Raw genomic sequence first — 22350 nt, 5'->3', positions numbered from 1 at the left:
ATGCACCAAATATCTTAAGTAGCTAACTGATGTTCTACTTCAAGAATTGATACCAATTCCCACCCCCCCTCCAAATTACTAAATCTTAAGCACTCCCTGAATTACCTCTTTTTTTTCCACAAATAACAGGTATAACCTTGGACTCTGGGGATGGAGTCACACACACTGTACCAGTCTATGAAGGGTATAGCCTCCCTCATGCTGTACAACGCTTAAATCTGGCTGGTCGAGATCTCACAGAATATCTAAGAAAGGTGTGTAAAATGTTTATTTTAAAACAGATAATACATCTAGGGGGTTGGGTGGGAGCACCATACCTGTAAGGACTAGAGTTGTTTGAGGAGAAGGTCCAGCACCACCTTAGGGCCACTTGGGATATCACCCACATCCTAAGAACAAATATTTCAAAATGCTGGCTATCCACTGTGTAATGGCATTCATTCACCATGGCACAAATACATTATCTTTTTTAGATGAGGGAATTAAGAATTACAGAACAAAGACAGGCAGATGGTATTAAGATACAAGTCAGCCGTGATATAATTGAATGGTTGAACAGGCTTGAGAGGCTGATGGCCTACTCCTGTATCGATGTTTCTTCCCATGATTCAGCATCACAACTTTGTTTGTGACCTTTGTACTAATCCAGTTTTATTTTATAGTCAGATTTGCAGGTGACGATGGACCTTGTCCATGTGGAATTAGAAGACCAGAAAAAAGACCTTTCAACATAATCTATTGTTATGACAAGTCAGATCCCAGGGTGGTACCTGGATTAATAGATCCCAACTTATATTTTTTTGTATAGAAAAGAGCAGATATTGAACAAAGTCACAGGAGTCTGCTGAAGATCTTTTTAAAACAGAATAAAACATTTAAACACTAATTAAATAAGAAAATATGAACTATATTACACTACTGCTCTGCCCCAACTCTACCTTTATGGGTATAGTCGTTTTGTAGTACAGAACGTGAAAATGGATGAAAAAAAGACACGTTGAAGCTTTTCATCTTGCACTCATCAGAACAATTGCAAGAATACCAATGTCAGGGGAAGCAACATACTGTATGAGAAAAGAGTGCTGATTGGTTGTCAAGTGGACTCTGATTGGTAGAGGTGTTGCCATGGAAAATGAACCAGTTAATGGTGACTGACAGTTAACTGCCAAGCATTGTTTGAAACTTAAACTAAGCAGCTTGACCCTAATTGGTCAAGGCATTGCCCTGAGGTATGAGTCAGCGAATGGATGTCACTTATTTTGTTTAACTGAAACGGATGCAATGTGTGTACCTGTTCTTTCTGTCTGCAAAGAACAGGGCCCTGTGTATTAATATATGTAGCTTCCAATACACCCAAATGTGTCACACTGCGAGCCCAACTGACAATCTTAAATGGGTTGTTACTGTTTATTCGTTCATGGGATGTGGGCATCATTTGTCAGACCAGCATTTATTACTCACCTCTAGTTCAGAGGGCATTTTGAGTCAACCATATTGCTATGCGCTTGGAGTCACATGTAGGCCAGACCAAGTAAGGACAGCAGATTTCCTTCCCTAAAGAACATTAGTGAGCCAGATGGGTTTTTACAACAATTGAAAATGGTTTCATGGTCATCATTAGACCTTTAAATTCCAGATTTTTATTGAATTCAAATTCCACCATCTGTCATGGTGGGATTCGAACCTGAGACCCAGAGCATTACCCTGAGTCTCTGCATTGCTAGTCCATGTCAGCATAATTTTTAACACACTGTTATTTAGCAAATGGTGTCCAATTGCGGAATCACATCCAATGTGATTCGAGTTTTGCAAGCACCGGCTGGTTGAGTACAGTCTGTACCTTGCCTGTTGCGAACAGCGGGAGGGACACGCTGTTTGATACGATCCACCAGTCTTTGGGACGTATGGCCTACATACCTAGCATCAAACTGGCACTGAAATTCATATATCACATTACACATTTGTGTGATAGGCAGGACATCTTTTTGGCTTGACGGCAGCATCCTGTTAGTGGCGAATACCACTCGTGTTGCTTCTGCATAGAAGCAGTATGAAATAGCTATCTTCACCTGTTGCTCCAATTTTTGAGATACCTTACCCTTCCAGGGTATTCTGAGGTAGATTGGGCACTTTTCAGAGTCGAAAGTGATGGCTTTAGACCCGTTCATGAGTTTGCGTGATACACAACACGAAATGATCTGATCAGGGTAGCCATTATCCTGCAGGATGCCTTTGATGCGCCTATTTCAGCATCAGGCTTGCATGGTGAGCAAATGGCTTGGGTCCTACTTACAAGGTTGCCAATAAGACCAATCTTATAGCATGTGGAACTGTAAGAATCCCAACGCATATATTGACTAGTGAAGGTAGACCGTGGTAGAGAACCGATTGGAAGATTTCTCAACTAGTATGTCGAGAAAGGGGAGTTCATTTGACTGCTCCATTTCACAGAACATGAGCACAGAATGGAACTCTTTAAGGCATGTAAAGAAATTATCACATGCAGCTGCAGATTTAAGTATATCATCCACATATTGGAAATATGCGAGGGGTAGGAGGTTAGGTGTCATTCCATTGAAGATCCGTTTCTCATGCCCAACAAAGATGTTTGCGAGAGCTGGGCCTAGAGGGGATCCCATGGCAACACCATCTATTTGGGCATACATGGTGTCATTAAAACTGAACTCAAACTGCACGAGTTGTCGAGTTCATAAGTTCCATGAATACTGATTCACGTGATGGTGGCGGGTCCAAATCACCATGATATAGTGCTGCAGCACAAATATCTTTGGTTTCCTTAAGTGGAATATTGGTGAATAGGCTAGCACCTTCAAATGAGCACATGGACACAGCAATGCAATCAATATGCAAGTCCTGTATGGTCTTTGCAAACGTGAAGGAGTCCTTCAGTGTGTATGTGGAAAACTTGTCCAATACTGGTTGTAACAATTCACCCAACCATTTGGCCAATTCATGTTGTGCAGAACATCCGCGTATGTATGGACTGCCCGAGACACACACAGGTGATGTCCCCATACACCCTCTCTTATCTATGACCGGCTCTGCACAATATTGCAAGAAGGACAATATGCATATGTGCGGCCTTTTCAGGGCTGACGCATGCGCAGAGACCGCTGGGGCCCACTGAGAACTGTAGTCCTCAGCCTTCGAGGGCCCAATCTCTGTTTCAAAAGGTAAGTTTAAGGGGTTTTTCTCCGTTTTCCTTTGGATTTGTCATACTATTGCCTTATCAATCCTCAAGACATCCCAAAGCACTTTACAGCCGGTTCGTTATTTTTGAAATGCAGCCGTTGTACTAATGGGGTCAAGTTGTTTGAAAGTTGTGATGTCACCTCCGCCTTCTCAAGGGCATTTAGGGATGTTTCCTTTCCCTGAAATTGGAAAGTGTGTGTTCAACTATTGCATGAAAATGCAGTGGTGGACTGAGTGCTGAGCCCAGTCTGCTTAAGACTGGAAAAGATTGTGGTGACAATGTCATTTATGTTTGTACCCAGTAGCACTGATGCCTGTGGAGGAACCCAGCAATAACATTTCTTGAGGTGGCTGTCTGCTGCACCGGAGGCAGCAATGCTGTATGGGAAAATGGCTGTACTTTATTCTGGTTTTGTATCAAGTATATAATTATACCAGTACCTCTCCACAGCAGGAGTGAATGCCAATTAAACCTTGCGATTGTGTTGCATTTATAAAAGCTTTATTGGAAAGGGAATAATTTCCTTGCAGTTTGGTTTTCTACTCAGTAAATAAAAAATAATTTTAAATACCTTTCTGGTTTTCCAGCTGCTGAAAGAAAGGGGTTATTCATTTAATACTTCTGCAGAGCAGGAAATTGTTCGAGATATCAAAGAGAAGCACTGTTATGTTGCTGAAGACTATGAAGCAGAACTGGGCGGCTTGGAAAATGGTGAAGAACTAAACTACACATTGCCAGATGGACAAATAATTACAATCGGCAATGAGAGGTTCAGGTAATGTGGAATGTGAATTTACTTCTGCTATTTGGTAGCATAATGATATGTGACATAAAGTTGGGGAAACGGATCAAAGATTATTTGAATCCTGTGTGTCTAGGAGCTATGAATGTCATATTTTTGATACAGCCAGTCATCTCATGCTGGTGTGGCTTGCTGCTTTCTGGGTCCACGTCTGTAATTCCCTTGGGTGATACGTTGCCTTATCCATAGGAGGAGGCTTCACATTTTAAGAAATGTGGGGAAAGAAGTCAAGAGCACCATCTGTGTTCATAAACCTTCTAGCAGTCTAGAAGTGGCATCAATGGAGCAAATGGTCCATGAAAGAAGAAATAAAGGGAGTCTCCCTATGGCAAAAAAAAGCATGGGGTTGGAAATTTGTTATACCGTAGCTCATTTTTGGAACCCTAACCAGCATTGAGGCCTGAGGCTGGCCTAAAGTTGTTCCTCGGGCTTAATTTTACACAAGTTACCAGCACTTTTGATACCTTTTGGAGATGGTCACTGCTTAGGCTGCTTAAGAATCCCATGCAAAGCACAGAACCAGGAATGTAGACCATTTAGCCATTCGAGCCTTTTTTCTGGCGTTCAGCGAGATCATGGTTGGTGTGTGGCCTAACTCCATATACCTGCCTTTTGCTATATCCCTCGATACCTTTGGTTAACAGAAATCTATCAATCTCAGATTTAAAATTAACCATTGACCCAGTATCAATTGCCGCTTGTGGGACAAAGTTCCAAACTTCTACCACCCTTTAAGTGTTTCTTAACTTCACTCCTGAAGCGCCAGCTCTAATTTTTAGATTATGTCCCCTAGTCCTAGATTCCTCAACCAGCAGAAATAGTTCTCTGTATCCTACCCTCTCTGTTCCCCTTAATATCTTTAAAATTTTGATCAAACCGCCCCTTATTTTTCCAAACCCCAGAGAATACAACACTAGTTTATGTAATAAAAACAGAAAATGCTGGAAATACTCAGCAGGTCTGGCAGCATCTGTGGACAGAGAAACAAAGTTAACATTTCGAGTCCGTATGACTCTTCAGAGCTAGTTTGTGTAAGCTCCCCTCTTAATTTAACCTTTGGAGCCCAGGTATCTTTCTGGTAAATCTACACTGCACTCCCTCCGAAGTCAGTATATCCTTCCTAAGATGCGGTGCCTAGAACTGCACACAGTGCTCCAGGTGTGGCCAAACCAGGCCTTTGTATGCTGAAGCATGAATTCTAACCGCTTGGATTTTTGTTCTCTAGGTAAAAAGGCCAGCAAACCTTTTAACCTTTACGATTTTTTTCATCAATTCATGGCATTTTAACGATCTATGTACGTGGAACCCGCCCCCACCCCTCCAAATCATCTCGGACCTCCACTGCTTCTAGCTTTTCACCTTTTAGAAAGTACTCTGTTTCTATCCTCTTGTGTCCCAAGTGGATGCCCTTGCACTTACCTATGTTGAAGTCCATTTGCCACGGTTTTGCCCATTCACTTAACCTATTAATAGCTCTTTGTGATTTTATTCTTCCATCAATACTGCTTACAGTGCTGCTTATCTTTGTGCCAACAGCAAGGTTGGATATGTGGAGCTCCACTCACTCAAAACCAATTTCTGCAAGGGGGCTTAAGACAGGCATTAGGCCCAGTGTTGACATGAGGGAAACATTTTTTATGGATCAAGTCATTTGGATGTGGCATACACTGCCCAAGGGTGCTAGATACAGAGTTAATTGTGACTTTCCAAGTGGAATTTAATGAGCACCTGAAGAGAGAAAATTTGCAGCACTCCAAGGAAAGGCTTTATGTCAGGACCTAACCCTTGTTTTCAGCAGTTGCCCAGGAAACCTGCAAAGCCGCCTATACCAATATGGTGACGCCCATCGCACAGGCACAGATCGGACTCAGGGTGTTGCTCCCCCTTTTTCCCCTCATTTTCCATTAGGAGAACAAGGACCAATTTGTACCCCATGATGGTTTTGGGCTTGATTTGATACCATCTCATAGGAACATAGTAGCAGGAGTAGGCCATTCAGCCCATGGAGTCTGTTCCGCCATTCAATTAGATCATGGCTGATCATCAACCTGAACTGTACACAGTAGTCCAGGTGCGGTCTCACCAAGACTCAATACAATTGCAGCAAGACTTCTCTACTCCTGTACTCAAATTCCCTTGCAATAAAGACCAACATATCATTTGACTTCCTAATTGCTTATTGCATCTGCATGCTAGCATTTAGTGACTCATGAACAAGGACAGCAGGTGCTTTTGAACATCAACACTTCCCAACCTCTCAGCATTTAAGAAATACTTTGCCTTTCTGTTTTTTTCTACCAAAGTGAATAACTTCACACTTATTCACATTATATTCCATCTACAATGTTCTTGCCCATTCACTTAGCCTGTCCAAGTCCCCTTGAAGCCTCCTTTCATCCTCCTCACAACTTACATTCTCTCCTAGTTTTGTGTCATCTGCCAATTTGGAAATATTACAGTTGGCCCCCATATCCAAATCATTTATATAGTTTGTGAACAACTGTGGCCCCAGCACTGATCCTTGCAGTACCCCAATCAGAACAGCCTGCCATCCCAAGAATGACCTGTTTATTCCTACTCTCTGTTTTCTGTCTGTTAACCAATTCTCAGTCCAAACCAGTATATTATCCCCAATCCCATATGACCTAATTTTCTTTACTCCTCCTGTGTGTGACCTTATCAAAAGCCTTCTGAAAATCCAAATACACACATCCACTGGTTCTTCATTATCTATGCTACAAGTAACATCCTCAAAAAAACTCCCTAACAGGTTTGTCAAATACGATTTCCCTTTCATCAATCCCTGTTGACTCTGCCTAATAATATTTTTTAAGTGTTTAGTTATCACATCCTTTATAATAGATTCTAACATTTTCTCTACTACTGACGTCAAACTAACAGGTCTGTAGTTCTCTATTTTCTCTCTCTCCCTCCCTTCCTAATTAGTGGGGTTACATTTGCTACTTTCCAGTCTGCAGGAACCTTTCCAGAATCTACAGAATTTTGAAAGATAACCACCAATGCATCCACCACCCCCATAGCCACCTCCTCCAACACTCTGGGATGTAGCTCATCAGGTCCAGGGGATTTATCAACACTCAAGTTAATTTTTTGAATACTGCCTCTTTATTAATATTAATTTCTTTCAGTTCCTCATTTTCACAAGTCTCTTGGTTCCCCAGTATTTCTGGGAGATTTTCTGTATCTCCCTCCATGAAGACCAACGCAAATTAAATGTTTAGTTTCTCCACCATTTCCCTATTCTCCATTATAAATTCTCCTGTCTCTGCCTGTAATGGACCCACATTTATCCGTGCTGATCTTATCCTTTTCACATACTTTAAGAAGCTTTTACAGTCGGCCTTTGTTCCTCACTGGCTTGCATTCATATTCTCTTTTCCCTTTATCAGTTTCTTGATCCTCCTTTGCTGGATTCTAAATTGCTCCCAATCCTCGGGCTTACCACTTTTCCTGGCAACCTTATCAGCCACTTCCTTTGATCTAGTGCAATCTTTAAGTTTTGTTAGCCACGATTGATTCACCTTTCCTGTTGGGTTTTGGTGTCTCAGAGGAATGTATACTTGTTACGTTTGTCCCCCATGTCAGGATTGTTCCAAATTTGAAGCCAGTTTGAATTTGCATTAAGATCTGTGTGGCAACCTTTATTCACACCTGCAAAGCAAGAACTGTGGCTGATCATGCAATACAGATTATAATTGCCTGCTTTTGCCTTCCCACCTTCAAACATCCTTACACAAAAGAAGACACTAATGTGCAGCAGATTGAATGTTGAGTTTTAGATCAAAGTCCATTTGTTTCTATTTTCTATTAAATGCATTGAAAAACGTTATTGAAAAGAAGATGAGCAACATTTCCATTGAAGATGAAATCGACAGTTCTGTGTAATTTCACTTAAATGTAATATTGATGAGTGTTTCCACCCACAAGCTGATGATCATAGTTTTATGTCCATCTTAAAGCCTCAAAGCTTGAGGTATTCTGCTGGGTTCAAAGCAGTCTTTGAAGCTGTCTCTGCCCTACTCTAAACCCATGTCAATCCTCAATACCTAATGACGTGTAATGAGGTAGCAGGAATGATGTTGTGGCTCTGTTATACTGTGCATTTTAAACTTTACAAGTTTTGAATTTTTTTTTAATCTTGCGTGTATTTTCTTAAAACTTTGGATGTGCAGTCTCCGGTTGTAACAACGATTGGGCTCTATTTACTGCAGTCCACCGTGACAGCAATCATGGCAGCTGGGCCCGCTTAAGCGTAGGAGAGGCCCCCACGTCAGGCTCCCAACGATGGGAAAACCTCCCTCCCCCGATTAAGTTGTGGGGGCGGGGCGGAAGGGACTGACGCAGGACTCCCGGCCGCCTCCAGTGATATGTCAATTAGGCTCTTCAGTGAACCAATTGATGCTCATTATCCCTGAGCCTACCACGATTTAACGGTGGCTCAGGAATTTAATGGAGGCTGCGTGGATCTCCCTCGCACTCGGAAGGATTCCCAGCAAACCCAGGGTTGGTGGGGTGGGGGGGCCTTGCTATCGGGCACCTTGCGCCCGATCGAGGGACCAGGCATTCAGCAGGCAGGTGGCCCCTGAAAGCCACACCCTCCCCTTGCCTCTGACCAACACCCCACCCCCCTCCCCCACCCAACAAACTCCATCCCACCTTCACCTATGGTCCGCGATGCTGGCCTCACGTGGGGGTAGTGTTGCCAGCAGCCACTGCTTCCTACTGGCACTGGCAGCATGAGGAGCAGTCAGCTTCTGACTGGCAGCCCCACAGTGGGCAGGACTTCCACCGCCCAGGACTTCAATTGTGGAGAAGGCTGAAGAAAGCCTCATGCAATTAAAGCTCCCACTTCTATTTCGAATATTAGTAACGCTTGAAATTGGCCAGTTGAGTGCCTGAAGGGCATTTGATTCAGTCAGGTCCCCTCCACGGAACGGACAGTGGCTGTGAACAAGATGGCTAGCGTAACAGGGCAGTGCTGTAATACTCCTTTCTTTTATTTTGTTGAGTGACTAATCTTAACGAGACCCTGTCTGTCTGTCTGTCTGTCTGCCTCCCACTCATCCTCAATTCAGCCCAAGTTGCTTGTCGTCTTTCTTGCTGTAGCCACATGCTGGACTGAGTTTCAGATGATTTATTCTCCAGTTTTCCATCATCACAGGAGAGATAAAGAAAAGACACTGAGTTTACAACTGGTGATAATCTGACCAAAAATCTGTATAATCCTGTTTAAACCAGCTTTCTGCCTGTATATAATACGGGTAAGTGGTGTGGACCAGGAATATTCACAGTTGTAATACCCATCATCAGTACCTCTTTGACCTGCACAAACTAACACACTTTTAACTGGTCAGATCAGTGCAAGTTTATTGCCCTGATCTTAAATTACCCCATCAGGAAAAGTTGACTTTAACATGGACATTCGGAGACTGATTAAATTTCAGGCCTGCAATTCAGAAAAACAACCTGAGTGAATTAGACAGAAGCTGAGTTTAATTGAAATAAAGGGGCAGAATTTTAGTCCCATGGGCAGGTGCACACGCCCAACCCATTCGGGCGTAAAATAGCATGCGATGATGTCGGGTGAGCGTCCTGACATCATCGCGCACTCGCGTGATATTTCAGTCGGCGGGCGTGCGCAAGAGTCAGCAATACGCCTGCTGACAATTAAGGGGCCTATTAAGGCTATTAAAGTTTCAATTAGCAGGGATTCTCATTGCCTGTCCAATGCTACATTGGCGGGCGGGAAATCAGCCAGGCAGCCTTTGGATTTTTGAGGAAACATCCAAGGGCGCAATGAGGTTTCCGATATTAATTTTTTTTAAATTAAAATGTTTGGGCAGAATTTTTATCATCAGTATGTTTAGGTGAGTGACTCTTATGGGTGGAAATTTTTTTTGGAATTTCATAATGTTTATTTTTGGATTTGAAATTCCTCAGCTCCCCGAGACAGCTCTCTGGCTTCAGGGAGCTTTCATTGCATGCTCCCCTGCACTGGCGCTGACTTCAGCATCGCCCTCCTCCCGCCCCCACCCCGGCAGCACTGAGCCTTTCACGCTGGCTGGCTGTTAATTGGCTGGCTGTAAAATTGCGGTCGGGGGCCAATCACAGGCGGTGTTTCCTGTTTCCTGGGCCCGCCCATCCGATGACCTGAAAACCCTGTCCAAAGTTCCACGATGATCAGTTTGAAAAAGGAAGATAATTCATTAAATTGTCTCTGTGCTAAGTAAATGGAACATTACACATGCAACGCTATAATCAGCAACTTTAAGATTGACATTAATGCAATTGGATACCACAGCTTTTTGAACGATATTAGTGATTTTAAACGTGCCATTTTAAATGGTGGGAACTGAACCTATTTTTTGCAGCAAGTTATGTATTTTGTTTTAAGCACTCAAGCACAGAATGGATTCATTGTTATTTTTTGTTGACTTCTGCACTGTGTATATTTCAGTTACAGTAAATGGCAAGATTTTCCAGATTAAACATACTTTTTATAATCAATTTTTAATTGTTGCAACTAATCTGAATTTTTATCGTAAAGTATATCTACTTTGCAAATGACTTCCTGCCATAATAGAGCTAAATCAATCAGAAGATCATATTATATTGCTCATTTGACTATAAATGTGTTTTAAGGATTTGAATGAGGGAAGAGTTCTTAATCTCTCGTGCGACTGTCAGGCCCCATGATAACAAGACATGGACATGGAGGTTATTCTATCTAACTTAGCAAAACCAATAGATCCATTAGTGTGTGGCATTGTTTCATGCTTTTGTTCTCGACGTCTGGACATTGCTGTCAGTGCATTGAGCCAACAGCAATGGTGGCTCATAACATTGCAGCATTATGTCGGGTATATATTTTTTTAATCAGTAGCCAATCAGAGCACCTAGTCACCAAAGTTTAGAAAGAAATAATGCCATAAAACATTATGACTGCAGCAATTGTGTGCTGAGGCAAGCATAGAAGACTCACCAGAGGTGTCAGATGGCATTGTATACTGTCCACACCTGAGCCTCCCTTCGGATTAGGTATAGTTACCTGGTAGTGACTGAGGACTGCTGCCTCCACTCACTCTCTAGTTTAATGTAGAGACAATTGAAGCGCTGGTCAATTTTCTTACAGAATACCTGCAAAAAACATGGGCATGGCACCGTCAATGAATCTCAAGGTAACAATGGATATTGTTATTATTCAGAAGGGCTAATGACTTCTTCATTTTCACCACGGGTAACATGCGAGAGTAATATTTTGACAGAACTGCTGCTTTCCAGAGACTGAAGGATCATCACCTGCTGAGTTGCCACTTGTGCCCCTGGGCATGATGCTGTACCCCTGGGTGACGTGAGAGGGACTTAATCTCAATATGTGACCACCAAACAGAATCTTATAGGGCAGAGCCTCAGGATCTTTGCACGTGTCCTGTTATTTTATACTCCTTTAGCTTAACCCACTTCTCGAATTATGATCTCTCACATCTTGCTGTTAACCGATTCTTCCCCGATATCCTGTTTTGTGAAAATTGAAACAAAAGTCCTTGTTAAGTATTCCCGCCAATTTCCATTTATCACCTACTAACTCACTTTCTTCTCCACTGTGGCATCCCAGCTGATATTTAACAATTCTCTTTCAACTGAGAGTTTTGCGCAAATGACATTCTTGAACTTGCTACCAGGGAGTTCCGAGCCTACTAATTTATGCTTGCCTTTCGAGGGAAACCTGAATCTGGATTTTCCTCTTCTATCACACCCCAAATCAAGCAGTATAGCAACAGAAATAATGGGAAAATGTGGTGATGGAGGTTACTGTCACCTTCATGAACTGACTTTTCCTTGCCCCACTCCTATTGGGACTACCACTGGCCATCTTTTCCTGCCCGCCATGTAACAATACAGATGGGCAGATGGAGCCTGGCATCCTGGCATATTTTCATCTCTCCCACCTTCTTATTGCTGCTCACCATACTGACAGAAAACAAAGATAAAAACAAAAAACTACTGCGGATGCTGGAAATCCAAAACAAAAACAAAATTACCTGGAAAAACTCAGCAGGTCTGGCAGCATCGGCGGAGAAGAAAAGAGTTGACGTTTCGAGTCCTCATGACCCTTCAGCAGAACTGAGTGAAGTTAGGAGAGGGGTGAAATATAAGCTGGTTTAAGGTCGGGGGGGGGAGAGAAGTTGGGGGGGTCGTTGTAGGGACAAGCAAGCAGTGATACAGATGATCAAAAGATGTTACAGACAAAGGAACAGGGAGGTGTTAAAGGTGGTGATATTATCTAAGAGAATGTGCTAATTAAGGATGGATGGCAGGACACTCAAAGTACAGCTCTAGTGGGGGTGGGGTGGAAAGACTGACAGGGTATTATAGTTATAGATTTTAAAATAATGGAAATAGGTGGGAAAAGAAAAATCTATATAAATTATTGGAAAAAACAAAAGGGAGGGGGAAGAAACGGAAATGGGGGTGGGGATGGGGGAGGGAGTTTAAGATCTAAAGTTGTTGAATTCAATATTCAGCCCGGAAGGTCATCTAATTCCATTTTGACTCTCTAGCTTAATGTAGAGGCAATCAAAGTGCTGGTCAGTTTGCTTACAGAATGCCAGTAAGGCATTGTCAGTCAATCTCAAGGACATCCCAAAGGACTTTACAGCCAATAAGTATTCTTGCAGTGCAGTCACTGTTGTAATTTAGGAAATATGGCAGCCAATTTGCCCACAGCAAGCTCTAAAACAGCAGTTTTTTTAAAATTCTTTCATGGGATGTGAGCGTCACTGGCTAGGCCAGCATTTGTTACTCATCCCTAATTAGCCTTGAGAAGATGGTGATGAGCTGCAGCCTTGAACCACTGCAGTCCATCTGGTAAAGGTACACCCACAGATCTGTTAGTGAGGGAGCAATGCGACTATGACCAGGTAATCTGTTCTTGTGATGTTGATTGAGGAATAAATATTGGCCAGGACACTAGGGAAAACTCCCCTGCTCTTCAAAATAGTTCCGTGGAATCTTTTATGTCCACATGAGAAGGTAGATCAACATTTCATTTGAAAGATGGAAGGCGATTGTGGGGTCTAACAGAGCCACCTCTTCCTCCATTTTGGGTCCAAAATCTCCCCTTCTTGGGCTTTGACTGGACTAAGGCCTGAAAAGCATTTTTTTGATTTATCCTTTTTGGGACTTCTCCCAATTAAATGCCCGACTGTCTGTACATTGGCTGCAGGGATTCTGCTACCAGTGGAGCCCACCCTACATGGTAAAGTACTCGAACCACTGGAAAATGGGTCAGGGTCGTGGCAGGGTTGGAGAGGTAGGTGCTCTGCCAAATCCTGCTGCCCATTACTCTACTAAAGAAAGAGACAGTCAGCCCCTGGCCTCTTAGTAAATGCAGCAGAGATGGGAACTCTCTCTCTAGGTTGGGAGAATCAAATTTGCAGCTCTTTGCTTTATAGCACGATGCAGCGGTGCTGCCATACTGCCTGTGGTGGAGGAGTTTTAAAGAGCTGAGATTTGATGTTTCATACGCTTTAATAATCTTTACATAGAAAAAAAAAGACTTGCATTTATATAGCACCTTTCACGACCAACCCTCTAATTTTTTTGTACTGTCTGGGCCTTTCAAGTTTTTTAGCATAGCCGCACACATGTGGTAACTTAATGGGGCTGACTTGTGTGTGACCCGTGTGGTAACCTTCAGGTTGCTGCACAGCTTAGAGAGAACACTGTTCAAAAATTCACAATATCCCAAAGCACTTTACAGCCAATGAAGTACTTTTGAAGTGTAGTCTTATAGGAAAAGCAGCAGCCTGTCTGTGCACAGCAAGGTCCCACAAGCAGCACTGTGATAACAGATCAGATCATCTTTAGTGAGGTGTTCATTGCGGAATAATTATTGATCCAGACATGATGGATAGCTTCCCTGCTCTACTTCAAAACCATGCCATGGATCTTTTACACCCACCTGAGAGGAGAGACTAGGGGCTGGATTTTGTGGGGCCGGCACCCACTGGTTGAAGAACCGATAGGGAACCCCCGTCAGTTCCATGGGCTTCCCTGGTGGTGGAAATCCCGCCCACTGAGAGGTACCGGCCAATCAGAGGCCGACAGCTACTTGTCACCATCAGTGCCAGCAGGGGCAGTGGCTGCTGGCAGCACTAAACCCACCAGAGGCCAAGGAATGTCATGGGATCCCAGCCCAAAGGTGAGTGTGGTTGAGGTGGGTGTCATGAGGCGGGTGCGGGGAGGAGGAGGTGTCAGAGAGAAGAGGAGGGGAGTGGCTTTCAGTGGCCCCCTGCCCCTTCCCGATTGTGGGTCCCTGATCAGGCATCGTGTGCCTGACAAAGTTTGCTGGGTGGCTTTCCGAGAGTGTGGCAAAGTCGTGAGGCTCTATTAAATCCCTGAGGCATCTGTAAGCTGTGGTGGGCTAGGGGATAATGTGTGTCCATTGGCTCATTAATGAGCCTAAATGACATGCTGCTTCTGCCAGCTGGGAATCCCAAGTCAGCCTCTTCCGCCCTCATACTTGATCGGGGAGGTTCTCACTGGGAGCTGCGGCAGGGCCTCTCGCACAATCAAGTGGGCCCAGCCGCCATGATTCCCACCGCGCAGGGCTATATTAAATCCAGTCCAAGGCCTTGGTTTAACGTTTCATCCAGAAGCCAGAACCTCCAACAGTGTAACACTTCCTCGGTAATGCACTGGAGGGTCAGCCTAAATGTTTGTGTTCCAGTCTCTGGAACGGCTCCTGGCTTGGAGACAGAGAAGTGCAACACGCTGAGCCATGGCTGGCACAGTGAGACATTCTGTGCTATAATTTGAGACGTTAATTGCATGGTAACTGTACTATGGATGTAAAACCTAATTGTAATTTTTCTCCCCTTTTCCAGAGCTCCAGAGATTTTGTTTAGACCAGAGGTGATCGGAAGAGACCACTATGGAATTCATGAGAGTCTTCTCCGCGCCATTATTCTCTGTGATGTAGACCTGAGACAAACCTTTGCTGCAAACATTATTCTTTCAGGTATAATGGCTGGCCACCTGCTTCAAATAAACTGGAAATTGAACTGCATAACTTAATATGGGTGTAGAAATAGAAGATTTTGATTTCCTTTAGCGAGCATTCTCCATGAAAATGACAGGATTTTTTTTGCTATAATGCAACCTTTGAGCAGCTCATGATAGTGATGCATTTACCAGCCTTATTTCTACTGGTATGTTTGTGGAGAACAATGTTAAAAAGCAATACCTTTATAGACCATCTGAAAGTGGACTTGGCTACCTCACTAGTTAGAAATATAGGTTGAAATGTCTGTCTGCTCCACTTAATATCATTGTCATGTTCCAAGCCTTTATGACCACTTTTCAAAAGAATGGATTTAGAAAAGGAGCTCCTGTTAATACTGGGATTTGTAAAAGTGAGCTGCAGTCAGGGGTACCAAGACAAAAGGTGGTTGATATGTTAAACATGAGTTAGTTTTCCCCAGATACTAAAATTATTAGCCTGTTGAAGTAATTGAAAAATCCCTCTTACCCTCTGTGGTGGAATACTCTTTTGATTGATGATTGTTTGGTTCCTGACGCAGTGGATACAGAGAGGGACATGTACACTAAGAGGTTAGTCTAGCTTTTGCACCAGAGACACTGCTGGGACAGAATGGGTCCAGAACAGGTAGGCACTGAAAGTCCGAATGCAAAGGGACATGGACTTTACATCCAGCTAGATGAATTATTGAAGTGTAGCTAGCATAGCATATTGATTATTTTTGTTAATAGAGAAAAGCTGTATCAATTGAACTATATAAGTCTCATCACAATTTTTTTCACATTCATCCAATAGCAGAATAAAGCAGTTTAACTATTTGATGGCATACCATGATGAATCCAGATGAGCCAAGACTTCTTCAGAGAGATTAAAAAATGCACATACCTACATAGAAACATAACATAACCTGAGAAACAGATATCCAGTTCCAGTCATAAGGGTGGTCCAATGTTAATTGCTAGGTCAGGGTATCAGGCTATCGGAGTCAGCTGCCAAAAATTGAAGACATTCAGAACACTTACGGGAGCGAATGATAGCCCTAAACCTGTGAAGCTGTCCATGGCAGAAACTAGTTTGTAATAAATGCATTATACACTGACAACTTGACATTGTCCACTCCCTCAACTCCAGGCTTGGATTAACCCATTTGAGCAGGTCTGTTGCACCTTGACTGTCCCTATCAATTGACATGGAGACTAGTTTGATTGTCAACATTTTTCTTGAATAAGCCTGTCAGGATTCACGCTCTGACTCTTGAAGTCTGTTTCACCTCTCATGTCCTCATGGGATTCTCTTCTTTCCTGGGCTGTCCTCTCAGCTCTGTTGAGTTAGTGACATCCTGCGATGTCTCCTGAGCTGCAGCCCTGCATATGTCTCCCTGTCCGATAGCTCCCTTAGTTATAGTTGCTTTCATGCATTCTATCCTAGACTGTATTATTTCTCTGAGCAGACTCCCCACATGTCATTACACACAGAGGGCGGCCATTCTGCCCTTTGAGTACATGCAGGCTCTCAGACCAATCCAATCAGTCCCATTCCCCTGCTCTATCCCTGTAGCCCTACAAGTTTATCGACCTCAAGTGTCCATCCAATTTCCTTTTGAAATCATACATCATCTCTGCTTCCACCACCCTCAAAGACGACGAGTTCCAGGTCGTTACCACTCGCTGTGTAAACAAAGTTTTTTCTCACATCTCTCTGGCATCCAATGCCCAAAATCTTAAATCCATGTCCCCTTACCTTTGTGCCATCAGCTAATGGGAATAGCTATTCTTTGTCTACCGTAACTAAACCTCTCATAATCTTGGACACCTCTGTCAAATCTCCCCTCAATCTCCTTTTCTCCAAGGAGGCCAAACCCAGCCTCTCCAACCTAACCTTGTAGCTAAAATCCCTCATCCCTGGAACCATTCTGGTAAATCTCACTCCGCAAACACAGTCTGCAGTCTTTCAAGGACCCTCATCCTTCCCAAAGCATGGTGACCACAACTGGATGCAATACTCTAGTTGTGGCTTAACCAGAGCTTTCTAAAGGTTTACCTGATAACTTCCCTGCTTTCGTACTCAATACCTCTATTTTTGAAGCCCAAGATCCCATATGCTTTGCTGATTACTCTCTCAATATGCCTTGACACCTTCAAAGTTCTATACACATGAGCCCCAGGTCCCTCTGCAAACTCTTTAGAATTGTGACATTAAGTCTATTTTGCCTCTCCCAATCCCTTCTGCAAGCTAATAAATTTAGTATCTGGGGAAAAATAATTTACATTTAACATATCAACCACCTTTTGTCTTTATGAATCATCTCACACTTCTCTCTACTAAATTACATCTACTACTTGTCTGCCCATTCTGCTAGCCTATGTATGTCCTGTTGCAATCAATTATAATAAGACCATAAGATGTAGGAGCAGAATTAGGCCATTCAGCCCATTGAGTCTGCTCCACTATTCAATGAGATCATGACTGATCTGATAATCCTCAACTCCACTTTCCTGCCTTTTCCTTATACCCCTTGATTCCCTTACAGATTAAAAATCTGTCTATCTCAGCCTTGAATATACTTAATGACCCAGCCTCTACAGCCCTCTGCGGTAAAGAATTCCACAGATTCACTACCCTCTGAGAGAAGAAATCCTCTTCATCTCTGTCTTAAATGGGCACCCCCTTACTCTGAGATTATGCCCTCTAGACCTAGACTCTCCCACATGGGGAAACAACCTCTCAGCATCTAACCTGTTAAGCCCCCAAAGAATCTTTATATGTTTCAATAAGGTCGCCTTTCATTCTTCTAAACTCCAACCTAGTCAACCTCTCCTCATAAGAAAATCCCTCCATCCCTGGGATCAACCTAGTGAACCTTCTCTGGACTGCGTCCAATGCCAGTCTATATTTCCTTAGATAAGGGGACCAAAGCTATTCACAGTATTCAAGGTGTGGTCTAACTAGTGCCTTGTATAGTTTTAGCAAGGCTTCCCTATTTTTATACTCCATTCCATTTAAAATAAAGGCCAACCCATTAGTATCATTATCCCTGTTTACCCCAGATGCAACTTCGGAAACATCAGCAAATGTAATTTTGCTCTGTACTCCAATATTCATCATTTATTTATTATATACATTTAAAAAAACATGGTCCTAGCACTGAACCTTGGGGAACACCTTTATCTACCATCCTCCAGTCTAAAAACAACCCATTTACCACGACTTGTAGTTTTCTGTGCTTAAGCCAATATTTTATCCAAGCTGACACTGATCCTCCTATTCCATGAGTCTCAATTTTGTTAACCAGTCTTCCACGTGGTACTTTGTCAAACGCTTCCTTAAAATCCATATAGAAAACATATTTGCCTCATGCCAGCTTGCTGACCAGTTTTCTTGCTACTGTATTTAAATCTCCAGGGCTCCTAGCCTTCTTCCTTAACTCCCGCGAACTCTATTCTCCTAAACCACTCCTGTACTTCCTTATTGACTTCTTACAGTTGGTGCTCCCCACACACTCCTGTATTTTCATAGCCCACCCATGGTTTTCTCTTCTTACAATTCCTGTGCTTTGTGTATTTGATTCTCCCTCAGACTTCCTGCTTCTCGCTTCCCTACCCAGTGCACCTCTCTCTGCCAGCACAGAACTCTCTCTTGGGGCTTTCATGCATTTCCTTTCCATTTCCAAGCCTCCCATTTCCTTTGGCATTGTTCACCATGCCAGAGGTTCCCTTTGATTATGTGCAATACACCCTTTCATCCCCCAGTGACGCCCCCCCACAAGCCTTCCCATCTCCTGTTCAATTATTACAAAGCTGGAGCTGGGAAGATTTATGGTGCAAGTTGTTGCTGCTGCTCTCTGTAATTATATCTGTCAACGTGTCGAGGTAGCGCAGAATTCATAGCCTGATGATCGATTCACAATCTTCTTGCCATCTCATACTGTGGAAGAGTTATGGCCTTCAGTGAGTGCTCAGTTGTTCTGGTGTCAGTAACAGTAGCGTTTTGTTGAAACGGTCCAATAAAAAGTAGTTTTCAATTCCTTTTCCCATTGGTCTGTGAGATGACACTTTTCAAATTAGTATCTGATCCAAGTAGGCCCAAAAATATTCCAGGTTCCTTGCCCAGGTAGCCAGATTTCAGTCAAGATCTCAGTAAGAATCTCACAATTGAATTGTGGAAGGGGAAAATTAGATAAGGAGAATTAACTATGCTTAAAATGAAGTTGCTAATGCCATAAAAGGGCATTTCAAATCTGTTTCCTTTCTTAAAGGTGGAAACACAATGTTAACTGGATTATCAGCAAGAGTACAAAAAGAAATCTCTTCCATGTTGCCTCTGGACCTGTCAAAATATGTACATGTTACAAGCCCAGCAAATCGGGACTTCACAGTGTGGAGCGGGGGTGCTGCCCTGGCAAATTCATCTGCCATTGAGTGTGCCTGGATCAACCGAGAAGAATATTATGAGTTTGGTCCGAAGATTGTTCATAGGAAGTGTTTTTAAATGAGAAATCCTGGACGAAGTATTTTAAGGTTTTCTTTTATTGATCATAAGTGCAATCATGATTTAACCAGTGTTAATTGAAAGCAATATTCCAAAATAAGGTCTATACTTCTTTACAGCAGGTGACTTTTCTTTTCAGAATCATCATTTCCCACCTCGTCCCTGTCTGCAGCGGGGAGGCGCAGGCCTTGGTGTTTCAATGCTTGAAGCTTAATGTTTCAAAGTTTCTGCAAGTCCTGTTCCCATCCCTGCTGCATATTGTGGACAGAAGAAAAAATATTTTGCTGCATCCTAACGGCACTGAACATTTGAGCGCTAACCTCATTGCCGCAGATTGGGAGGATGCAGTTACAAATGTTGATCCTTCCATATGTTAATTTTGTACGCTTGGGTGTGGGGGTGGTGTGGAATGTTGAGTTGGAGCTGTTGACATCACCTATGTTGGAAAAAGGGCGTAAAGAGGTGGAAGCAGAGGAGATTAAATAGGTTGGTCAAACTTGGGCTGCCATCCAAAATGGGAGTTGTTGGAAGGCTTCATTTTACTCATTTACCTTCTTGAAAGGGCAAGGAAGGGACTTGATATTAGCTGAGCTAAGGAACTTTAATAATTTGGAAGTAGTAATTAGCAATTAAAAAGGAAATGTATATTTTGGAGCAATCTCTATCTTTATTCAAAGAAATGTTTACTACACTCAGCATCACACAAGAACTTTTGCTTGCATGAACATATAGAGAATCTCCTTTCCAATAAAATTTGCTCCAGATTCTGAATTGTGTCACAAATAATTTTAACATGTCTTTTACCTTATCTATGTGTCATTATCTGAGACACAGTCACGGACTAGTTTAGGAGCATCAAGGTAGAATGCCATGATTCTAGCTCCGTGCAAAAGAGTGGTTCTATTTTAGAGGCCAGTCCTTTGTGAATACATTTCTTTAAAAATCAGTTAAAGTAAAATTTGGATGTTTTATTGATATTTAAGATCAGGGATAATACCATCACAGGGCCTTTCCTGGGAGATTCACTTCATGAAATATTTTTTAGTATAAATTGCCCTGAAACTGTGTGCTGTAATACAGCTGTTACTTTCTTACCTTTACCTAATAGCTGCCTCGAAAAGAATCATGCCTTAGACAGGTTTTAGGAATGTATTTTTATGTGCCATTGACGGGGTGAAATTCAAGCCCCCTTAGAATTAGAAACTGCAGTGTAAATGCTACAATGATCATTTTTGGAAACTGCTTTTTATTACAATTCTTGTTCCAACATTTCAATGTATTTTTTGCTTTTACGTCAGTATTGCCATTAAATCCTGATAAATGTGAATCAAATTTGCCAAGGGATCATCTTGAAATGGAACCTCGAACTACAGGAGTGTTTGAGAAAACCTGCAGCCTATTGCTATGGTACAGTTCACTACCTTCAAAGAACACTATCTTCAGAGAACTGAAGGAAATACAATCATGAGAACCAGTTATCTGCCAATCACATCCATATGTAGACAAAGTCTGCACACTTTTCCAATTGCTAACTTACTCAAAAATTTGGCAGATACAGAATGCTATCAATTCTAATTATGAACAAGAAACTCACACTAATCCAACCATTTGAATTACTCACTTTTTTTCCTGGGAATCAGGAACAAGGAACTGCTGCAAAATGAGATTCTTCAACCATTTCATTTCAAGTTGCTTTTAGCCATTACTTACCTTTCTCATTCAGGTAGATATACATGGCTAAAGAAATTCAATAAGATATTCAAATTAAGCAGATCATTAAAGGGACATGTACAAGAGCCATGTAGAGACATTGGGTGATGTATGGGAAAAAGACAGGCAGTCTGATAACAGGAGAAATACTTGCAAGTAAAAAATTTGGGAACTATAAATAAAGAATTAGACAGAAGGAAGGAAGTGCAGAAAGTGATTTTATTTGTTCGGGAACAAAGTACCAGAGATCAACTTTTCTAATACATTGTGTCATTGTAAAGCAGCATATTCTCCAACTTGCTATAAGCAAAGCCACAGGAGGTCTGTTAGTACCTTCTATAAATATGCACATGGATGTGATCTACAGGGAAAACTATTAATTAATATTACTTATTTGTAGAGTTAAATACAGATGGAAGAGGTTGTTTATTGTAATTTCATGAATCACAGCATTGCTGATGGCTTTTTTTCTTGAGGTAATATATTGTTTCGTTATGTTGGATTATTTGCACAAAAATGTATTACTGGTGAGCAAAACGTGATGAGCAGGGCCTTTTTATTTTTGTCCCCTCCAAATTGTGAAATATTAGCCTGTACAACATTCTGAAATGATAATGCTGAAGTGTTATACAATATACAATTTTATCTTTTGTTCTAAATAAATGTATTTTTAAAGTTAAACATCACTTTTAGTGAGACCTGTGTGGACTCCTTGCTGCACTATCCCTATTTAACTTGGAAAATATTTATAAAGCTTCCTTGAGACATTATCTTCCACAGAGATATGTCAGAAAGAAAAAGAGTTGCTGTTGCACAGAAGTCTCTTTGTTTCCTGTAGAGTTCTTCTGCAGATTTTTGCTTTTTTAATAAAACTCATGATTAAGTCAGATGATGCTATTTAACGCCTAAATCACTGATAGGTGCTCCATGCTGTGTAAAAAATGTACCCTTTTGTTCAGCTTCACTTGCGTTCTCCCAGATCCCAATTTCCGCCCCCCCCCCCCCAGGTAAGACAGCTCCAGCATAATGAATAGATGAAAAGGAAGCAAAAGATGAATGAGTATTAAGTCA

The 22350-nt window shown here is 42.2% G+C and overlaps 1 protein-coding gene across 5 annotated transcripts in view; it reads left to right on the top strand.

Annotated features, from left to right (window-relative positions):
• The window catches only part of LOC144680902 (actin-5), a 34691-nt gene extending 13258 nt beyond the window's left edge, over positions 1–21433 (top strand). For 4 of the 5 annotated variants that reach the window (XM_078542437.1, XM_078542438.1, XM_078542435.1 and 1 more), the window contains 4 exons: positions 130–254; positions 3802–3989; positions 14927–15060; positions 19337–21433. In XM_078542437.1, the coding sequence (XP_078398563.1) occupies positions 130–254; positions 3802–3989; positions 14927–15060; positions 19337–19569 (680 nt within the window). In that variant the 3' untranslated portion in view covers positions 19570–21433. The remainder of the gene's footprint in view (positions 1–129; positions 255–3801; positions 3990–14926; positions 15061–19336) is intronic. The other variant, XM_078542439.1, reaches the window with a different exon arrangement.
• The last annotated feature ends 917 nt before the right edge of the window (positions 21434–22350 follow it).

Source organism: Cetorhinus maximus, chromosome 5 (assembly GCF_964194155.1).
Source record: "Cetorhinus maximus chromosome 5, sCetMax3.hap1.1, whole genome shotgun sequence".
Taxonomy (NCBI): Eukaryota; Metazoa; Chordata; class Chondrichthyes; order Lamniformes; family Cetorhinidae; genus Cetorhinus; species Cetorhinus maximus.
Note: the sequence above shows the minus strand (reverse complement) of the source record. Positions and strands in the feature narration are given on the sequence as shown.